General features: G+C 44.1%; 6 protein-coding genes across 6 annotated transcripts; 4 read left to right on the top strand and 2 right to left on the bottom strand.

Annotated features, from left to right (window-relative positions):
• Nucleotides 1-100: 100 nt before the first annotated feature.
• EDD37DRAFT_259995 (polyamine oxidase) lies at nucleotides 101-2,296 on the top strand. Its single transcript, XM_062810809.1, has 2 exons — nucleotides 101-732; nucleotides 863-2,296. Exons 1-2 carry the CDS (start codon nucleotides 318-320, stop codon nucleotides 2,116-2,118), a joined length of 1,671 nt encoding a protein of 556 aa, XP_062673270.1. The 5' UTR covers nucleotides 101-317; the 3' UTR covers nucleotides 2,119-2,296.
• On the bottom strand, nucleotides 2,297-3,875 carry EDD37DRAFT_259991 (uncharacterized protein). The gene is made up of 2 exons (XM_062810808.1): nucleotides 3,562-3,875; nucleotides 2,297-3,506 (listed from the first exon to the last, which is right to left on the bottom strand). Exon 2 carries the CDS (start codon nucleotides 3,471-3,473, stop codon nucleotides 2,475-2,477), a length of 999 nt encoding a protein of 332 aa, XP_062673269.1. The 5' UTR covers nucleotides 3,474-3,506; nucleotides 3,562-3,875; the 3' UTR covers nucleotides 2,297-2,474.
• Nucleotides 3,876-4,479: 604 nt separating this feature from the next.
• EDD37DRAFT_606202 (uncharacterized protein) lies at nucleotides 4,480-5,055 on the top strand (the record flags this gene model as incomplete). The annotated part of the gene is made up of 2 exons (XM_062814866.1): nucleotides 4,480-4,690; nucleotides 4,775-5,055. The coding sequence occupies 2 exons, from the start codon at nucleotides 4,480-4,482 to the stop codon at nucleotides 5,053-5,055; spliced, it is 492 nt and encodes a 163-aa protein (XP_062673268.1).
• Nucleotides 5,056-6,601: 1,546 nt separating this feature from the next.
• On the top strand, nucleotides 6,602-7,207 carry EDD37DRAFT_561161 (ribonuclease H-like domain-containing protein; the record flags this gene model as incomplete). The annotated part of the gene is made up of 1 exon (XM_062813873.1): nucleotides 6,602-7,207. One exon carries the CDS (start codon nucleotides 6,602-6,604, stop codon nucleotides 7,205-7,207), a length of 606 nt encoding a protein of 201 aa, XP_062673267.1.
• A 297-nt stretch (nucleotides 7,208-7,504) lies between these two features.
• On the bottom strand, nucleotides 7,505-8,537 carry EDD37DRAFT_663081 (glucose 1-dehydrogenase; the record flags this gene model as incomplete). Its single annotated transcript, XM_062819182.1, has 4 exons — nucleotides 7,505-7,861; nucleotides 7,921-7,990; nucleotides 8,050-8,408; nucleotides 8,458-8,537. The coding sequence occupies 4 exons, from the start codon at nucleotides 8,535-8,537 to the stop codon at nucleotides 7,519-7,521; spliced, it is 852 nt and encodes a 283-aa protein (XP_062673266.1). The 3' UTR covers nucleotides 7,505-7,518.
• Nucleotides 8,538-19,122: 10,585 nt separating this feature from the next.
• On the top strand, nucleotides 19,123-20,978 carry EDD37DRAFT_677262 (major facilitator superfamily domain-containing protein; the record flags this gene model as incomplete). Its single annotated transcript, XM_062819601.1, has 6 exons — nucleotides 19,123-19,205; nucleotides 19,232-19,369; nucleotides 19,424-19,638; nucleotides 19,677-19,963; nucleotides 20,020-20,707; nucleotides 20,780-20,978. The coding sequence occupies 6 exons, from the start codon at nucleotides 19,123-19,125 to the stop codon at nucleotides 20,938-20,940; spliced, it is 1,572 nt and encodes a 523-aa protein (XP_062673265.1). The 3' UTR covers nucleotides 20,941-20,978.
• Between the last annotated feature and the right edge of the window lie 250 nt (nucleotides 20,979-21,228).

Genomic DNA, 21,228 nt, shown 5'->3' with positions numbered 1-21,228 from the left:
TTTTGAAACTAAGGTTACAGGGGAGAGTCGCTCCCCCCCCACGCGTCCGACTTCCTGCTGCAGTTTAGCCTCACTTTTCTCTCTCGTCCTACCGCCACATCATCACTCTTTCCTTCACCTCGAGGATCTGTCTATGTACCTATCTACCTTTCCTCCTTTCTCTCACTCGTCTGTATACGCCTCTCCATCCCCTTACACGCTCTACTGCTCGTATTGCCAGCGAGAATCCCTCTCGCCAGCCTTGCAACCTTCCAAAGCCTCGTCCTTATCATCCAAAGCCTAGCTGGCATCACTACTAATATCCAGTCCGCACGCGAATGTCGACTTGCCAACTCAGAATGGCTCAACATTTTCACATAACCCATCTTTCTGCCCACAAACCATCCTCCAAGGAGTCCAGTAGTCCTTCGACCATTCTTCAACTCGCCAACCGGCTGCTACCTGCCGGTCCCAAAGAGTTGGAGGATGGTCGAAACCCGAAAGAACCCGGGGGATTCGTGCCTCGGGCTACTGTGAGTCAAGAGAACAGGGAGACACTTTCACCACCGCCGGGTGGGCTCCCAAACCAAAACAAAAAAGTCATTGTCATTGGTGCTGGCATTGCCGGCCTTCGTGCTGCATCCGTCTTGAGGGCTCACGGCATCCAAGTCGTTGTGCTCGAAGCTCGCCCAGACCGCATCGGCGGACGTATTTACACGAGTAGGAAAGCGGGTCATGGCCCAAGAGATATTGGTAAATATTGCCTCGGCAATACTGACAATCGCCGTAGGCGTTTGAGATGAAGTCGTTAAGAGCGCTCATTGTTCGGCCACGACATTGCGGATTGTTTTCCGTCGTCGGCACTATGCTCACATGCTTATAGGAGCCGCCTGGATGCACGAAACCGCGAACAATAAACTTGTCCGCCTCATTGGTCAGCTCAAGATCGAGCACTACTACGACGATGGCACTCCTCTGTACTTCACCAGAGATGGTCGTCTTGGTTCACAGTTCAAAGCCAAAAAGGTCGCTGACGAGTTTGCCGATTTCTGTGAATGGTACTATGAAGAGAACCCTGATGCCGAAGACAAGAATGTCCTCGAGTTCATCAATGAATGGCTTTCTACCCATCCTTTGGTGACGGAGGACGAGCGTCTCTGGGCACCTCAAGCTGCTCGTGAAGTCGAAGCCTGGATCGGCACCAGTCTGGAAGTAGCCTCCTCCAAGCATCTCAACTACTTCGCTACCGAGCGAAATCTGTACATGAAGGGAGGTTACGATACCATAGTCAACTGGGCTGCCACAAACCTTCGTGATCCTGGCACTATTCGACTTGGTCATAAAGTGACGAAGCTCGACTGGACTGATGACGACAACGAATCCTGCGTGGTCCATGTTTCCACCGACGACGGCAAGTCGTCGACCTTTGTTGCTGACGCTGTGGTTTGCACGCTTCCTCTAGGTGTGCTCAAACACAACCTCGTCGAGTTCAGCCCGTCTATTCCCAAGGAAATCACCACGGGTCTTGACAAAATCAGCTTTGGTGCTTTAGGCAAGATCTTCGTCGAATTCGAGACTGTTTTCTGGCCCAAGGACAATGATCAATTCATATACTATCCCGAACCTAACGAGCATTTTGACGAAAACTCAATTTTTTCATACATGACCGTTACCAGCAACAACTGGATTATGAGCGGTACCAAAGAATTATCGGTTCAAATTGTCGAACCACTCACGCAACGTATCGAGGCCATGAAATCTGACAAAGAGATATACGCCTTTTTCGAACCACTGTTCAAACTATATCGCACCGAGCCCTACAAAAAGCTTCCTCCAGTCGTGAATCTGGAAACGACACACTGGACTCAGGATCCTTTTGCTGGCTTTGGTACCTACACAGCGGACAAGACGGGCGACGATCCAGAGGGCTGGTTCGATGCAATGGAAAACAACAAGGCAAGCAAGCTGCAATTCGCCGGCGAGCACTGCGCGCGTGCTGGAAATGGATGTGTGCATGGTGCTTTCGCTACTGGTGAAACTGCTGCTGTCAACCTTTTGGCTCACTTTGGGGTTCCCCACAACGGTGGTGATCTCTACAGTCGAAGACCATCAAGGAAGACGACACCACCCAGACATTAGACAGTGGACATGTGGGCAGTCCTCGCATGTTCTTTGATGGTATTCTGGGGAGGAGCACTCCTTGAGTTGGCTGACCGCTGACCTGGAAGTGCTGGCTGAAATATGTCAGCACCTGTTGTTGTTCGTTTTTGCATTTTTCCTTTACCAGATTGATCGCCTGTTTGTTTGTTTTTACCACACTCCTTTTCCCCCTCTTTGAGTTTGCTGGTTCTGCAAAGGTCGTCTGGTTGAGCCGTGGCTCACAGATTGTATCTGTTGAGCTACGTTGTCCCAGAGATTTTGTTTGATTGGTCTCATAGTTTCGTATCGTCACTCTCGGTTCATAGTTAAGTACGCTCAATCGTTCACAATGTCATTCAATTACTGGGATAAATGTCCAAGTGTTCTGGGTCCGTGAAGTCTCTGACATCCCCCAGCGCCATCAGATAGAAGTCGGCGCCTTTGCACCTGGCTTCCACTATTCGTTCGGCAAGACGGATGTTCTCTTCGGGAAACCCTTCATCCCGTAGACTCTGGTAGTAAGCAGCCACGAGGTCTTTGCCGATCGATCTGATGTCCCACGGCCGCCCTGGACTTGGGGACTGTCGTATCACCCAGACTAGAGTCAGTGGCGGGTCTCCAGTCTCTAGACCAGGCTGGACATGAGCGCTCAGGATCTTGCCGTCGCTTTCGCGGTGCAACACGACAGCCACGCCTCCCGTGCTCGTGTGGATTTTGGAGCGTTCCTTGGCGTAGGCACGACTTGTTGCGTCGTCTCCGTGGTCCGGCGGTTCGGTCTCGAAAAGTGTGAAGGGGATTGTGCGTGGTTGGGCGGACATGGCGAGTGCGTCCGCGGATGCGACGGCTAGGACCATTGTGTGCAGGACTTCGGACATGTCTTGACGACGGGACGAGGGGCGGACGTATATGTATTGGAGATAGGGGACAGCGAAGGATGGGGTGTCATTGTTGTCGTTGCTGGACGTGTTGTCAGAGTGAGGGTAAGGGTGCGTGGGAAGCGGTAGAACAGAGAATTGGGCGGCGCCGATAGCTTGACCTTCGTGGTCCCGGATACCGACTATACGGTAGGGTGCGAGGCCTGTTCTGGTGCCGGCGGATTGGGCGGCGAGACGTGCTGTGATCAGGTCGGAGTCCTCGCGTTCAGCGCGGCGTGGGAAGCTGGCTTTGTAGAGGGGGTCGTAGAGGGTTGTGAAGTCGGTTGCCGACACGAGTTCGATAAGGCCGATATTTGGGAGGGCGGTGGTCTGGAGGCGTGATGGCGGTGTGCGGCTTAGTGTGTCGATTGGGATGGAGGAGAGGTGTGAGGATAGGATTCGGGAGAGGTAGGGGTGGAATATTGATGTCGTGGCGGACATGATTGGTATACAGAATCGTGGGCCGGTGAAGGACTGAGATAGTGTTTAATAAAGATGTGCCTTTTCCTCCTAGGTGTCTTATATTCACTCAATGGATGTTGAAACGGAGTCGTGAAGTTATGCCTGTCCTGAGGGTACCGTGGACCTGTGGAGGATTGATCCTTTGCTCTACCTACAGCGTGTATCGTCTTCCTGGTGACGGCTGAAACAAGTGATGGTACCGTCCAGATGCCTCGATGCTTCCAGCATCGGGCGTGTCCTCCTTCAAGAGTTATGGATCAGATTCAGCATTCAGGCTAGTGAGTGCGGTGAGTTAGTATGAGATCGAATCTATAACGCCGCAGGCATGGAGCCAGCTCGTGTCACTTGCTCGAGAGAAGAGAAAATTATGGTACTTTTTACTTCTCAGTGTTGTACAAGGTCTGGATTACAGAGTACAGTACTTAGCCGTGGCCTTTATGGTTTGGACCTAACCGGGCCAGGAAGGAATTGGCGATATTTAGGCCTTACCTAAGGTCAGGGGTCAATAAAACCGTCCCGCAACCTCCTTGTTATTTGACCTGGCAAGATGGATTGCTATCGATCTCTGCGGAGTAAGTACAATTCGATTTTGGTACTTACCACTCTCGCCGAAACGATTGAGTCCAGCCCTGGAATTTGTCTTGAGCGACAACATGGCGACAAGGATGACAACGACCGCGCCTGCCAAATCGTTGAACTTTCTCCGGCAGATCGCAAGATGAGAGGCAGTTCAGAAGCTGGCAAGAGTAGCGCCGATGGCACTACGATTTAGCTACGCTTTGTGGGCTGTCACATGTATCGGGGAGTGAAGCGCCATGTCCCTCGTATTCTGTCCCTTGCGCAGAGTCTAGTCGAAATGGGAGATTAGCTATTACAAGCTAGGCAGGTAGGTCTTGCATCTCAACCTGGTCGCAAACCTCAGCCGCACTGTATCTCTACACATATCTGGCCGATGTTTCCGCACTTTTTATGATGATCAATCAGCATGGCATCACAGTGGCTCTGGGTGGCCGGTCTCTTCTTCCTAGCTGTCAGCTTGGTCGCCACTTTATTTGAGTCAGGGCGGAGGAGATTAAAGAGCGTTGTGAGATCATGCGATGCTTCGATCTCTGCCTTGAGGAAGTGTTTGGTCAAGCAGTGCAAATCATGGATGTCAATCCGGGCCGAAGTGCGAAAACCTTCACCGGCTTCGAAGGGTGTGGCTGCGTGTATCCGACTGGCTGACCACGGGGCCTGAGCAGCTGTATTCGCTGGGATATTGATTGTCTGGTGGTGTCTAGTTCAATTTGTTGCTGTGTGGTCCTTTGGGAAGGGCTTTTATGCCGTCGAGGTGGCAGTGTACATCGCTTACGGTGCTTGGACTACATGGGACATCGCAAACTTGAGAAGGAGCAATCAGACCCTGCTATTGACATCTGAGAACCAATGGGGGCTTGGGCAGATCCTGCCACTGATCCTCCTTGCGACTTTGGGCTTCAGTCTTGTCGATTCGGCGAAGGAAGCCTTGGAGGAGGAAAAGGAGAACAATGATGAGGAGGAACATGAGCTGCAAGACCCATAACTCTGCTACGGATACAGTGCCCTGGCATGGAGTGAAGAAGCAAGGATGGAAGAGGCCTATACCAATTACTGTTCCAGCATCCTCGGAACGGGGAGCAGAAGGATCGAGTATGAGTATTCAAAGTATGATCCACGCCTGCAACATCCTGGGAGTTCCTCCATATTCTGGCTTGGGCATCCCCGGTTGAAGTTCCAACTGAAGTATGAACACGCTGTACTCTGCGTCGTCCGCCGAAAGCATCTTCGGAAGGACCTTTCTTTGGCTGCTGACATCTGGCGAGACAGAAGTCAAGCTAGTCTTCAATCAAGAGTTATCCAGATTCTGTCCTTTTCTTTGTTCATCAAAGAAGACCAATGAGTGGCGATAGGCCTCATTGACAAATTCGCGGGGGCAACAACAGAATCCTTTGTCAGGCTTGCTTTGTTCGTCCCCTGCAGGTTTACCGGCACGCAGATCCAGCAAACAAACTCAGCAAGCAGGTCAAGCAAACAACAATAGGAAGCCGCTTAAGAGGAGATCAACAAGCTGCATCAGTATGCGACTGGTGTCGACCGCAGAGCGTCCGATGGGGCGTATGTTTTCTCCCGCCGGTTCAGAATCCCTATGATGATTGACTAATCCATCTGGCGTAGGCTTGGAGGACAAGAGGTCGCTAGCATCTCCTGTGGCTAGCGATGCGTGATCGTACATACTTGACACTTAAACCATAAGTCAGAAGGATCACGCGCGCCGACTGTTTACCCACAGGTGCATCTTCACCGTCATTCCGAAGATGTTAGGAGTACCAAGGCAGTGAAGCTGGTTTGCCAGAGTGCTACAATGCTTCACTGCCTTGTATATATATCATATCAGGCAGTTGTTGTGACAGCAGACGCGCTCATCATGTCACACTGCCTCTGCTCGACTTTTGAGTCCCCAAGAAGACCTGCATTCGAGTCTCAGCTTCTTTCCCATCAACCATACTCGACTACAGACCAGCAGTCAACCTCAGGTCTTTCCTTCATAGTCGGTGCCATCAACCAAAAGCTCTTGCGAACATGTCTTCCAACATTGTCAACACCAGGTTCTCCGGTGCGATTCCATGGACAACAACCCACCATGAAATGCTGCTTACCCTCTGCCACAACGATGCTACTCTCTCAGCTCGGCGGTATGAATTGGTCGCATCACCTGGAGCACGCATCGAACAGAAACTCCGCTGTTCGAAGTGCGCTGACAGAATTAGCCGGCCATTGCCAGGAGAGTCCATCGAACACACCGACCTCATCTGCTTCTACCATACAGGTAGACTTTCAAATAATGTCTGGACATGCTGCAACAATCAGCTCAAGAGCAATGGCTGTGTGAGAAAACACTCTCATACAATCCCACCGAAAAACGACCGCACTCTTCAGGAATTCTGGCAATATTATCATACGCCGGCTGAGGTGATTGTCCAAGTCAAACAAGGTGGAGCCAGGGGACACAAGAAACACAAGAAATGGATGCCATTCGTGGAACACCTCAATCCATATTCTTATCGGAAGGCAATTGTGTTGGAGGCGAAATGGGAACTGCGAGTAACAAATGGCGAGAGCTGATCCGGGTATCTGCGGTCGACTATTTCACAGGCGAAACCCTAGTCGACAGCCTTGTGTATCCAGCCGTTGACATGCGCAATCTCAGCACGCGCTATTCCGGTATATCATGGCGCGACATGCGGCAGGCTCAACGCAGCGGCAAATGCTTCTTCGGAAGAGATGAAGCAAGAGAAGCACTGTGGAAGTTTGTGAGCCCAGAAACGATTGTTATTGCTCATGCAGGCGAAAATGATCTCAATGCCCTCAGATGGATCCACCCCCGCGTGTTGGACACACAGATCCTACATGGAGGACAAAGAGGGTTGGCAAACCTGTCTTCATCGATCCTCGGCATATCAATCCAGACCGGAGATGGTCATTGTAGTCTGGAAGATGCAATGGCCACAAGAGAGATTGCCATTCGCCATGTCGAGAGACAACTGGCCTGGAATAGCAGCACAGAGGGCAGCAACGAGCCAGAGGTCGACGGTTCTACCTGGTCTGCGGGGAACATCGACGAAGTGCAGCCCGAAGAAGAGGACAGCGATGACATGGTTGACGAAGAGTATGACGGAGAGGAGCACGGTTGGTGAGGATGAGTTGTGGGGATTGTACATTTGAGATTTGGAATGACATGGACGAGTACCTGTATGGCTACCTTGGAAGCATGGCAACGAAGAGACCCCCCTGTGTGTCCTCGCAACACCTCGCTTACCTTGTTTTGTTCTCAAGTACGAGGTCTGGCTACTGTTGTCTCGGGCGAGCTGTTTGGTACGAGAATCGGAATGCAAAAATACGTTTGGGCTGATTGTTAGCGTAGGCCTACAGCAGGTCGAACAATGAAACCTGGACTTTCTCTAAATCTGTTTACCATAAGATCATTGTCAATCCTCCTTTTAACCGTCTAGCGAGGTTGATGAAGCTTAAGTGACCTCTGATAGATCAAATCGCAAGACGTCTCGGTCTCCGGGTCCAGATATTCTGGTTGTTTTCTGGGAGCTGCTCCCGTTTTCTTGTAATTTGGTCCGATTTCAAAGCACTCTCCCGACGTAGGGTTTGGACCAAGTAGCTTCTCAAACGTCTCAACCACACCTTCGATTGGCGCCAGGAGATTCTGCTTCTCTGCAAGATCGTAGAATGCCTCAGTGGAGATGCCGGTGCGGACGATGTTGGGGCAAACTGCGTTTAACGTGATTTTCTCGGTCGGAAGGTGAGCCCCGTACGACCGTGTGAAGCCTACGATGCCACTTTACTCTTGTCAGCCTCAAGCATACATGGAGCTTTGGTTGTTGATGGAGGCACATACTGTTTTGCAGCCGTGTATACCGGCACCGTCGGGACAGCGTAAATGCCACAGATGCTCGCCACAGTGACGACTGGCATTGGTCAGTCAGTGGGTGAGTGGCAAAGGAGGATTGACACAAGGCTGGCTCACTCTTTCCCCTGAATCCATGCTCGCCTTGTTTCTGCTTTCTAAATTGCTGGATCGCTAGCGAAACGGTGTATAGGACCCCGGTCAAGTCGATGTCAAGGACAGACAGATCGGGCATGGAGAAACCGGATTGTGAAGGGTCGTTAACGAGCCAGGGACGTTCTCCGACGCCGGCTATAGGATAGACGTAGTCAATGCGACCGAAGTCAGCGACAGCCTGGCTGAATGCTTTGGCTTGGGAGTTCCAATTTGCGACATCGACATGCGCGGAACTGGCGACCGCGCCGTTATTGTTCTTGTTGAGTTCATCGGCAAGGTTTTGGGCTCCGTCGCTGTCTCGGTCGGCGATGAAGACTTTGATGCTGGTTGGATTAGGAGGCTAGTGTACCAGGATAGAGGATATGTGAGTACTTGTTCTTGACGAGCATTTCTGCCACGGCTTTGCCAATGCCGCTGGCGCCACCAGTGAGATATGCGTATTGTTCAGCCATGACACGTGAGCTTTTTGTTGATGTGATGGCTGTATGAGTATTTGAAAGGTTCTGAAGTCAAACACGATCTTGCTACACGGCGTTGCTGTCTCCAAGACTTACATGCTTCTACAGACGTAGATCATACTGTTAACCTGCCTCCAGTAGTCATTGGTACTATCCCGGCTGTTCGAACTGTGAGGGGATGCTCGGTAGTGCGCGACCAGACTCTTCCCCGAATGCTATTGGAGATTCTCGTTCGTCATCTTGCAGCACAAGTTGGTCTTGAGAGTTTCGAGCACGGAGAACCGAGTCCGGTAAGCAGAACCCGAATATAGGGGTGCTTAGGGATACTGCGGGGTGTGAGCTTTTGTGCGGGGGCGCTGCGCCGCTGTGAGCACGCCTGTCAGCACATCCCTGGCATCCCGGAGAGATCCATTTTCGTGCCTCGGCGGAAATCCGCCAATCAAGCTGGGGAACGGCGAGCAATCCGTCGCGGATTGTCTCAGTTCTCAGACCCATAAGGCTCACGTGATAGTGTATACGCACTAATCCTTTTCGGAGAAAAGTCCTTCGCCAGAAGGGTCTAAGCTCTAAGACATATAATTAAGCTATCTTCGTATCCGCGTTAGGTAAAATAATATTAGTTTTTATTATATTTTCTAGTTCTTCTATATTATCTTAATAATATCCATATCTAATTATATTTAATATATATATTAATTCTCTTATTTAATATAGACTATTTAGTTATAAGGAATAGTATACTAACCGAGCCGCCCGAAGGCCTAGGCCCTAGCGGCGCCTATAAGGCACACCCTTCTCGCATGAGAGGACTTAGCTTCTCTTATGCTTCGAGTCCTATAATACCTAATGGTTGAGGGACTCCTAGTTAACTACTAAATATAATACCTATTAGATTAACTATTACTCTATCTACCTATTATACTAGGGTGTTCCTTATATTCTCGAAGTATCTTACTACGATCGATCGAAGTAAGTAATAGTCGTAGACGATATAACGTCGCCTAGAAAGAGCGATACCGAGATAAAGGGTATCGTCGACGAAGATTAGGTTATCCTAGGCGAAGTCTAAAGTTAACCTAGGCGAAGATAACCTATAACCTATTAATATCGAACCTAAGTCGCGTAAAGATCGTTAATAACTCGTAAGCGAGAATAATACGCCTCGCTCTTCGAATAATAAGGACGAAAAGAGTAAGGAGTATTAATAACTTCTAAGAAAAAAGAAAAGTCTCGAGATAAATCTAAAATATAAGCGATTTAGGGATAAAATCCTCGCTATAGAAGAGAAGAGTATCGGTAAAGAATCGTCGCGATATATAAAAATTAAAGATATAACGCTATTAAGTCGTAAACGACTTTATAGCTTTTCGAAAGATATAAAGAATTAAAAATAATTATAAAAAATAATAAAAATAATAAAATCTTCTCTAAAGTTTAATTAAAAAAATATAAAGACTTTACGCGACTTTAATAATAGTTAAGAGACTATATTCGATATAATTTCTATTTATATCGTTCTAAATTAGGGTTATTATATACGAGTTATAGCTAACGGCCTTAAGGATCGCGTCTAGATTCGATAGCGATAAGATTATAACGCTACGACTATATTCTTTATCTTATAGATTAACTTTATCTTATAGTATAAGAATACTATTAAGGACGCTAATATATATAAAAGAAAAGCTCTTATATCGTTAATAACTTTTAAGTAAGAATTATATTAAGTAATATAAGACTTAACGAATATAATAGAACTCCTAAAGAAAGAGATTAACTTCTTTATAAAGAATAAATACTAAGGTTAAAGACTATTTTATATTCTTATATTAAGTTTACGAAATACGATTTAATAAGATCTTAAGCGTATTACTTTAAGAGTATAAATCTTAGCCTTAATATAACGCTTACTAGAGAAGATAATCGTAAGAGAGAAGTATAAGCCTAAGATAAAAGCGAATTAACTACGACTTTATTATAAGTCGCTTATTAACCGCTTAAGATAACTCTAAATCTAAGATAAATAGTATAAGGAAATCTACTAATCGAAGATACTTAAGGGAAAAATCGAAAAGAGCTTATTTAGAGGAATATAAACCCTTAACCCTTAAGGTCTTTTACGTTATAACGAAGCTATATATATCTCGTATAATAATACTATATAATAAGAGATTCTATAAGTAAATTATAATAACCCTTAAGAGGAGAGATATTTTAAGTAACGTTAAATAATAGAGACTATTATATAATATTACTAATAATCGTATATAAGAAGCGATATATATAAGTATATCGACTTATATAATATTTATTAACGAATAAAAGTACTAAGGTAAAAGCTATATAGATATCTAGAGAATCTATCGACCTTTAAGGGGCTATAATAAAATATCTTTATAGATTTTATTATAGACTTATTAGCGTCGATATATAAACGAGTCGTATATAACGTAATACTAATAATTATTAATAATACTCGAAAATAGTGAACTTAATACTATATATTAGTATAATAATCGTAAGCGATTTAAGAAAAATTATTTTAAAAAAAATAATAATAAAATATAGAGCGCTAAAATCGATCGTAAGTAATAAAGATTTAGTTTTTATCTTAGTTTATTAAGGAACCTTATACTTTTACCTTACGACTCGATAACTATTCTTTACTACCTTTTATTTATAAATTAATAAATAAATAAAGCGAATAAATTAAATCCTTAAAGCTTATTTAAGATACTACGTAAATTATTAATAAGTAAATTAAGCGATACTACTTATAAATATAAAGTATATAATAAATTCGTAAGTTAATATTATTATTAGGAAAATACTATTTTTAGACGTTCTAATCTTTAACCCCTTTATAAATATTAATATCGACTTATAAATAATATATATAAAAAATATACTCGTAAAGAGAAGAGCGAAAGTACTAGCTAAATCTATATAAATTATATAGAAAGCGCGTAAAACTATAGCTAAGTACTATAATCTTAAAAAAACCCCTAAATATTTTAGTATCGAAGAACGAGTTTTACTCTTCGCTCGTAATATTCGTATTTTACGCGTAAGTAAGAAAATAGCTAATTAATATCTAAAATCTTTTACTATATTAAAATAATATAGAGTTAATACTTATCGACTCGATTTACTTAAGAAATATAAAAGACTTTACTATACTTTTTATATATTACTATTATATAAGTATTATATATAACTTAATAGCGACTTACTACTAACTTTAGATATTAAAGAGAAAAATAAGTAAAAGATTAACTAAATCCTAGGCGAGCGTACTCGTAAAGAGAAGTAATAGTTCTATATTAAATAAAAAGATTTTAGAGAAGTTAACGACTCCTAAGAAATAAAAGAATATCTTACGAATATACGAGAAAAGATTACGAATTAAAGACGAAGAGCGAGTAAATAGTTTTATTCAACGCTCGACTTATACTTCTATACTATACTCTCGCGAGGTATAGGCGAGGTTATAGCGAGCTCTTTACGAAAAGTAAAATTATTTAAGAAATCTCGATTAACGCCTTAATTCTTTATACCTTACGAGAGATTATAGGGGAGTTTACTACGAGCGGTATACTCTTTACTTCTAGACCTTACTAAAAAATATAATTTACTAAGACTTTACTTTAAGTCGTAAGCGATAACTTAAAGTAACTATCGTAACTATTTATTCTATTATCTACGAATTACGTACGACCATTTTACTTCGAGTTAGATAATTTAAATAATATCGTAAGCTTATTATTATCGAAGCTAGAGAAAGTTATAGCCTCTATACGATTTATACGCGACTTTAACGAAGCTAGAGAAGTAGTAGTCGTAGTAACGATATTCTAAAATTCGTTAATAATTCGTAAGTAACTCGTAATTAATACTTATAGTTAAGTAAGTTAAAGCCTAAATAATATCTATATTAGTAATAATAGGGGGGAAAATAAAAGAAGTAGTAGTATTTTATACGCTAGCCGTAAGCGATCGTATTAATAGTATATTAGGCGAAGCTAATAATAGGCGAGTCGAGATAAAAGTCGAGAGCGAGCCGATAGCGATAGGGGTAGAAGTAGTACGAGCGGTACGAGTAGTACGATTTATCTCGCGAGTATAGATAGTTATCTCGAGGTCGAGGACCTTCGCTTACGTCTCGATAGCGACTATAGTAATACTAGCCTTACTCTAAATAAGGCGACGATTAGTCGCGAGTAAGTCGCGTATACGACCCTCTAAATACTTAGGAACCTAAAGCGATTAGTATACGATTACTATATAATATATATATAACTTATAGAAGCGTACTAAGCGATAGTGCGATTACTACCCCGATAATAGCGATAGCGATTATAACTCTCGGGATACTCGTAATTAACTCGCTAGCTAGCCTAGCCCTGATCGCTACTCGTAGGAGTATTAGCTAACTAGGTATAGAGGCGGCGAAAGTATCGCTAGTATAGTAAACTATACTTTACTCGCTTACGAGCCTTACGCGAGGGAGTAGGAGTATTATTCGATAGCCCTACTATAAGTTAGTTAGAGAGTCGTATACGATATATATATAAACCTATCTCGTTTCTTATTACTACTACTAAGAGAATAACTACTATTTACGCTATTAATAATACTATCGAGGCCTAAAACTATAGGCGTAGCGATAATAGTCGATACTATTACGATTAGTAAGTAACTCGATTATAAACTAGTAAGTACTTACTAATTAAGAAAATAAAGCTACTATAAAGAAATTAGTTAGTATAGATAAAAACTATATAATATAAATACGACTTATAGTTAAGTATTTTAAGATTCTATACGAAATATAAAGTTAGTAATATAAAATAAATCTTACGCGAAGCGACTAAGACTTATAAATAAGTAGCGACTAGGAGAATATAAGAGCTATAAGTATATTAGTTAGCGAAGAGTTCTATACGAGTAATATATAAGTATATATCGAGATATTATTAATATTACTATTATATAGAGGAAAGAAAAGAAAAGAGAGAAAGTTAAAAGATATAAATAGTACTTTAAACTATATAGACTCGCTAGGTTCTCGTATATTTATTAAGTATAGTATAATCTATAAAAACTTATTTATTAGGGCGAGACTACGAGTTACTATATATAAGGTTACGAGTTATAATATATAAGGCTACGAGTTACTATATACGAGGCTATTAATTATAACCTAAGGCTAAGAACTACTATATAAGGATATTACTAAGTAATACTATATTACTAAGCCCTAAAGTATAGCTCTTACCTAATAAGATAGCGAAATACTTCTCGAGAACGAGAAGCCCCGAAGAGGGGGATAATTATTAGGAATAGTATACTAACCGAGCCGCTCGAAGACCTAGGCCCTAGCGGCGCCTATAAGGTATACTCTTCTCGTATAAGAGGACTTAGCTTCTCTTATACTTCGAGTCCTATAATACCTAATAGTTAAGGGACTCCTAGTTAATCACTGAATATAATACCTATTAGATTAACTATTACTCTATTTACCTATTATACTAGGGTATTCCTTATATTAGTATACTTTTTAGAATTTCGAGAAGTATTATAGCGATTAAGCTATTTCGATTCTTAAGTAATTTAATAAGTATTTCGAATATTATATCGAACTATAGACTTATTAGAAAAAATATACTACTATTATATTCTATATTAATAGCTTTTAAATCGAGTCTTAGTCTAATAACTAAGGATAGCGACGGCGTAAGTAATCAAGCTCCTAGAGGAGCTTAAGTTTAAAGTCGAGAATATAAGAGGATAGGTTATCGATAGTAATACCTATTACACGCATGGTGAGATTATGCGAGCGGGCTGGCCAGCCTCGAACATATAATGGACAGTTTGTCGCAAAAGCACCGGCTTGTGCCACCTAGCCGCCCACAAAATCTATAGATCGGAGGCTATAACACAGAAAGGATTTCATCCATTCTCGCAAGCAAACTTTCCTTACGTTCTTTACGCCAATATTTGTCCCTGCCGGATACTTGCTGCATTTCTTCAGGCAGCGCGCATTCACTTCCCTGGGGAACCAGCTTTCTCAAGCAGCACAATTAGTAGCAAGTACCGGCTCTCCAGCACCGGTAGTAGGTGCACCAGTGCTTCCGACATTCTTCACGGCCTGGACAGTCCGGTTCCTGGACCGCTGAATGTCCTAAAGCCTTGCCTCGAGGGATTCACCCGTAAGATTCGTACACCTAGTCGCAACACTAAAGTGGGTTTGGGATCGTGCCATATCCAAGAATACCACTTACAGAGCAATGAATGCGAACGACTCCAGAGACTTTAGCCTTTGTAGTGCCGTATACGGCATGACACCCCTGGTCTCTTTGGCTGTGGCGGGTAGCCTGCGCTGAAGACCGTCGGGGCTGCGAAGCCACAAATAAATGTAGAGTGAGGGAAGAGACGAAGATGCCCCAGCACTAGATGCGCATCGGCGAGGAGTTGCAGCCAAGTCTTGCCACTGGACGCTCAGGCGAGTATACCCTGTGAACAATCAGCAACACAGAGCATACCCGTTGGGCGATGATCCAAAAGTCCGGTCCTTCATTGACTACGACGGCAGCCTTGCAGCTCTTGGGAATATCAAATTCTGCCATACTTTCTTGCCAACACTCGAGTCTGACGAGGATGTATAATTCAGGGAGCTTCTTATGCTCTGTTGTCCTGGGCGACATCTCGTGACAGAGGATGGGGATCACTTCCCGCAAGGCAATATCCATGTATCATACCAAGACTGAGTCATATCACAACCACAAAAAGGACTCTCCACTCAGTTTGCGAACTAAGACCAACAACAAAACCGCGTCCAGAAACGGACGTGTTTCCGTCCACTGTTGAGACGCCGTACAGTCCCCCAGAACTTTAGCCTGCGAAGATCTGTCCACGACCTGTAAGCAAGGCCCATCACCACGAAGCCGCATTTATTGTATCACTGGATTCATCTCAAGTCACCTCAACTCCACTCTCACAAGCAGTGAAGCACATCGAAATGTATTCGTCACAGCTAACATGGCTGAATTAGACCCGCGGCGGAGGTGTGCCGGTTGTTGTTTCCGGGGAGCTTCTTGTCATGTGCACTGTACTCTATGACCGCCATCGAATTAGACGGATCGTACACCTACCGGAAAGGAACACAATAGCATTGTCAGCGGGGGCGCCCAAACGTGGCTGCTGATAACAAGGAGGTCGGCCCGATGACGGAGATGTTGTCGAGGCGGTCCGTAGCCGATAAATCCAAAACACTGCCAGGGTATCTGCGGCCTTCTCATAGTCGGAGGCAAATCTCGTGGGCGACGGAGAAAGGTTGATGAAAGCTCCCTTGTGCTAAGTTCCTCGGGCTGTCTAGAGTCATCGGTGTTTAGATCAGCTTTCAGAAGATCGAGGGGAACTAAGTGTCAAACAGTGTGCATGATATGATACATTGAATTCTCTGCCTTTCTACAACTGACTGTGTACTTACCACGTATTTATAGGTGAGAGAGGCATCATTTACCCACTTCCTACAACGTGATTTACCCACTGATCGAGACCTCGTCGTCGCCCTCAAACGCTGGTGTAACAAGGCGCTGTCAGACCATTGAATGGTGCGGGAAGCCATCGCGTAATCTTGCCGTTTGACACTAAGCCACTTGAGGAAACGGCAATTCTTAGATAAATCACATAGCAAGTACGGAGGTGTGCACTAAATACTCTGACCGCGCTAAAACTTAGTGAGACGGCTAGACAAGGCTGATGTCACTCACACCAAAATTTCTATGTAACTTACATAATTTAACCTTTTGTAGCTCACTTGACAACACTACTTGCAGCAACTTTTGCTGTTGACCTCGCTATTGCCTTTCTTAATATAGAAAGCCTTGGTATTGATGAATTAGTGCTTTTTAAGTGTCTCCCTTATTGATTCAAGGACTATCGTGATATCGTCTTACTCTCTCTTACTATAGGAGTCCTATACTAACCTCGAGTAGGATTCCATAGTATTAGATCTACTCTTTATCTTTCTAGCTCTTCTCTTTATCTTCCTAGCCCTCCTTATTATCGTTTATATTTTTATATTCGTCCTCGATCTTCGCGCCGTTAGAGAATTCGTCTCTTACCTATAAGTGCTTAAAGATCTCTTCGATACGCCTACGCCCTTTATATACCCTCTTCGATTCACGGCCCTTCTAATACTTATTTTCTCCCTTAAGTACTATTATCTTTTGGATATTCGTTATTACTCCCTCTATCTACTCTTGAATCTTCTCCTATAGTATTTCGCGCTAGGCTTTACGCTAGGCTATAACTATAGAGGCTTTATTAAGAGGAGGACCGTAAAAGGTAGTTCTATATTTTAGTTACGACTAGGCTTTTTCGATAGTTATTAAGTTAGGTGAGTTACTTAGCTAGAGAAGTTATTGAATATCTATTATCGAGTAAATAGTACCTAAATAGTAGTGTATATACTCTAGGGCGTTATTCTTCTATATAATTATCCTAGGCCGAGCGCGCTTGTATTCTCGAGTAAAGAGAATTATTTTAAGTATTACGATAAGTTATATATCGTTAGTCAAGATTAATAGAAGAGATATAAGAGTTAAACCTTTTAGTAACGATACTAGTTAATCTTACTCTTTTTTTCTTCTCTAATAAGCTTTCCTATCTTCTTCTTAAACTTCTACTAAGGCTTTCGGCTTAGCCGATTATATAGATCGAGTCGTTCAATATTTATATTTAACTCCTACTATTATTTTATAGTAGGCTTAAGCGCGGTATTTAATATATCGATCTTAACTTACGCGGCGGCCTTTTCTTTCGCTATCTTAGGCTTCTAAATATAAAAAGGCTTTTTTTTATCGTATAAGAAGGAACCCTAGAAGAGAAATTCTAAGAATCCTTTCTAGCGATTCCTAATCACTATTTTCTTAAAAGTCTCGTTAGGCGCCCTCTAAATACGCTACTAATCTCTTCTTTAGCTTAATATTACGCTCGTCTCGTCGCTCTAAATTATCTTTTTCTAGTCCTCTAGGGTTTAATTCTTATACGCGAGATATTAGTTAAAACGAGCTCTCTTTTAAGCTAAATTTAATTTAAATTTACGTATTATCTTTATAGGCCTTAAATTCTATTTATATAAGATTCGAAGAATAGAAGAAGTATTAATACTATACTTATAGGCGAGAACTTTACTCGATTTCTCTCTCGATAATTTATTTATCTTAATCGCGGCGATAAGCTTCTTCTTCTTTTTTTACGTAATCTCTTTAGGTCGTCCTAAAGACTTCTCGTCTTTTATATAGTAAAGAAGAATTTACTTACTTACTCTCGAATTAAAACCTCTCGCTTTTGTCTTTTCTACGATATAGAGAGTTTATCGCTATAGTACTTAAGTAATTACCTAAATTTACGGCGTAGTCAAGCCGACTAAATAAAGAGAAAGAGCCTAGACACGAGAGATAATTAAGTACCGCGTACTATAGTCTCCGCCGAAGGATACTACTTTAGTTATTAGCCTTCGAAGAGGAGGTATATACTTAATTCGCGGCCGCTTACTCTCTCTTAATCTAGCGATCTCTATAGCGGCGTGAGAAAGAGAAGACGGCATTGGCACGAAGACTAACCTTCTCGAGGCAGAGAATCGCCTAGTTCAGAATTCATGGTTAATATAGCTCACGATCGGCTAGGTCTTATCGTAAGATTAAAGGCGATAAGGAGGTTAGATAAGCGACGTGATAGTTACAAAAAGAGTATTAGTAGTGTTAGGAATGCGAGGAAGGATAATGCATAGTAGAATGTATGCCTAGCTATCTATCTAGGTACTAGAAGGACAGCGAGAGTCGAGCGTTAGAGAAGGAAAGACTCCTGAATCCCAACGGAGCTCGCAGCTATGGAAAGCTCTGTCAATAGCGCCTTGGCGCCTGCCCAATGCATCGGTCTCCGCACGTGACTCGCACGTGATCTGCTCTGTACTCTATTAGGTGGGATTCCTAACATATAGTATCAACACCAAAAAGTAGCTATCTCAACACCAAAAAGTAGCTATTATACTTACAAACGAAGATGGCGATGCAGTTGCAGCAACAATGTAAGTGCGACCATACAAATGGCAGTACAAATCCTTACACCGCTTCTGCAACCGCCTCATCAAAAGCCTTACTCAGCACAACCCTGTCAACACTAAAAACTAGCGCGGTCGGAGTATTTGGTGCACACCTCCGTATAACAGTCTCAATCCGTCAAGCGAGAAGACCAACGTGGGGCAAGTCTTTCCAAATCTGGCTTGCCAACCAACATGGAGCATAACTTGGCCCCACAGCCTCTTGTCCAACCCACATTGTCCGCCAGATCTGGGGACATGCACAGAAGTCTTACAGAAGCTGGAGATCCCCAGGTAGATAGGTGTCCCCACGAGCGTGGAGTATTCCAAACACATTGGTGCACTCAATACCGCAATAGCGGGTGGGCTCTGGTTGTATATCATTCATGCTCTTACCCAGCTCTCGGAACATCCAAACTTCTCCAGAAATTGACTCGAGCATCAGTTGCATCCCAGGACTTATATCTCAACATGGGGTTTGGAGTTCTTGAGTCGCGATCGGGCCTGAAGCATGTGCCAGGCACCACACTCCTCGATACCCACAATACAAGTGGGTGGAATCATCGGCGCACCTGAAGAGGGCTACTGGGAAGAACTCTCACGTTCTCCTCATCCCGCAGCCTTCCAACAGCCCAAATGATCCATTGAACTGGCCACTTTGGCAGCGAGACCTGCTCCTTGTTCTTTACTGCTACTGTAACCTGCTGTGCATTGGAGGGTATGTTAGCCCGGTAGACTGAAGTCTTTGCACAAGCTAATTGCGTGAATCTAGTATTGGACCTATCCTTTCCCCCATGGCGGTCATTTTACTTGAGGAATTCAAAATCAGCTTCACTCAAGTCTCCTTGCTCACGGGATATAGTCTGTGTGCTACTGGAGCGGTGGGCATCTTCATCTCTGCGTTGGCACGCAAATATGGCAAAAGACCTTGTCTGCTTTTCTCGATCTCCTGTGCCTTCGCTGGTACTCTCTGGGGGGCTATGCCAAGTCATACAGCTCATTACTGGGTGCGCGTGTGATCCAAGGTCTTAGTGTCGCCATGTTCGAAAGTGTCATGTTCTCCGTGATTGGGGATCTGTACTATGTCCACGAGCGAGGATCCCGAATGGCCATCTATGTCACCTCGAATTCAGGAGTCGCCAACCTGCCGGCCATGCTCGCAGGCAAAATTACCACTGACCTTGGCTGGCGTTGGGTCTTTTGGCTTCTGGCCGTCTTCCTCGGGGTCGCGTGGCTCGGTGTCGTATTCTTCGGCTGGGAAACAGCCTACAATCGCAACGAGGTCTACAACATCGATACATCCTCTCAAAATGTGGGTGAAAGCGTCCTGTCATTTGTTAACCTAAGCTTCACTAACTTGCAAACCAGAACCTCGAGCTCATAGAGGAGATGAAAACTGACACGCATAATCACGTGGAGCAGACCGCTCTGGAAAGAAGTAGGACTGCGTCAACCACCGCAACTACGAGCCGAACAAATATTCTTCAGCGAATGGCACCTTTCCAAGGTAGCTTCACGGAAGAGTCAATTCTGAAAATGGTTCTTCGGCCCTTCTTTATCTTACTCAACCAAACCGTTGCTTGGGCCGTTCTGCTCATCGCCTTCCCAACTCTTTGGTTGGTAGGAATTTCCTTCGTCATCGCCCAGGTTTTCGCAGCTCCTCCTTATCTGCTTAGCACGTCAGACTTGGGCTACATGTCTGCCGGCCCGGTCATTGGAGGGACCATTGGGTGCCTCTTGTGCGGGTGGATTTCGGACCCTATCGTCAAAAACATCAGTAGACGCAACAACGGCACATATGAGCCCGAATTCCGCCTCATACTCATGATACTGGCAACCGTCACCTCCGTCCTTGGGTACTTCCTTTTCGGGAATCTTATCGTCCAGGGGAAGTCTGTGATTGGGATAGCAGCCATTTGGGCGATCGTGGTCAGCAGTACTCAGTTTTCGACAGTTGCTATAGGTGGATACATGGTGGATGCATTCCGGGACATCAGCATTGAGGTCTTCATCATCTCGATGATCTGCAAGAACTTCCTTTTCTTCGGATTCACTTGTAAGTATTTGTGCCCTGACCATTCGTTTCTCCCTCAAAAAGGCACGGCTTGTTGACTCGATTTGCTCGCAGATTTTCTAAACGACTGGATTGCCAGCTGGGGTCCTGCGAAGATGTTCAACACGATTGGTGGAATACAGCTTGCACTTTGTCTTACGACCATCCCAATTTGGGTGTTCGGAAAGCGTTTGAGAGCTTGGTGGCACACCCACGACGTCCTCAGCAAAATTTGAGGGTGACCGTTACTGGACTGGACAATGGCACGCAGGACGAGACTATCACCAAATCTTACGAAGTAGACAACAACAGGATCAGGTGGTATCGTATAGTCCTACTCTATCTCGTAGAGAGCCAATGAAATTGACCGCCTTGTGCCGCAGTGCGTCTTAGAGGTTCTTCCGCAGTTAAGAAAGAATGTAGCCGCAAGTCTATGTCAAGATTAAGTGAGCCGTCTAGCCCATGCCGCCTTGATCGAGCGCACCTGTCTCGATGCAGTGAGCGCCTGATGGAAAGGTACGGAC

Source organism: Exophiala viscosa (genome assembly GCF_022695815.1).
Source record: "Exophiala viscosa unplaced genomic scaffold EDD37scaffold_2, whole genome shotgun sequence".
Classification (NCBI taxonomy): Eukaryota; Fungi; Ascomycota; class Eurotiomycetes; order Chaetothyriales; family Herpotrichiellaceae; genus Exophiala; species Exophiala viscosa.
Note: the sequence above shows the minus strand (reverse complement) of the source record. Positions and strands in the feature narration are given on the sequence as shown.

Excerpts from the sequence above, each read along its gene's own strand:
- EDD37DRAFT_259991 (XM_062810808.1), bottom strand. The coding sequence starts at position 3,473 with ATGTCCGCCACGACATCAATATTCCACCCCTACCTCTCCCGAATCCTA.
- EDD37DRAFT_259995 (XM_062810809.1), top strand. The coding sequence starts at position 318 with ATGTCGACTTGCCAACTCAGAATGGCTCAACATTTTCACATAACCCAT. Across the intron at positions 733-862 it reads TCATGGCCCAAGAGATATTG|GAGCCGCCTGGATGCACGAA; the intron begins GTAAATATTGCC and ends ACATGCTTATAG.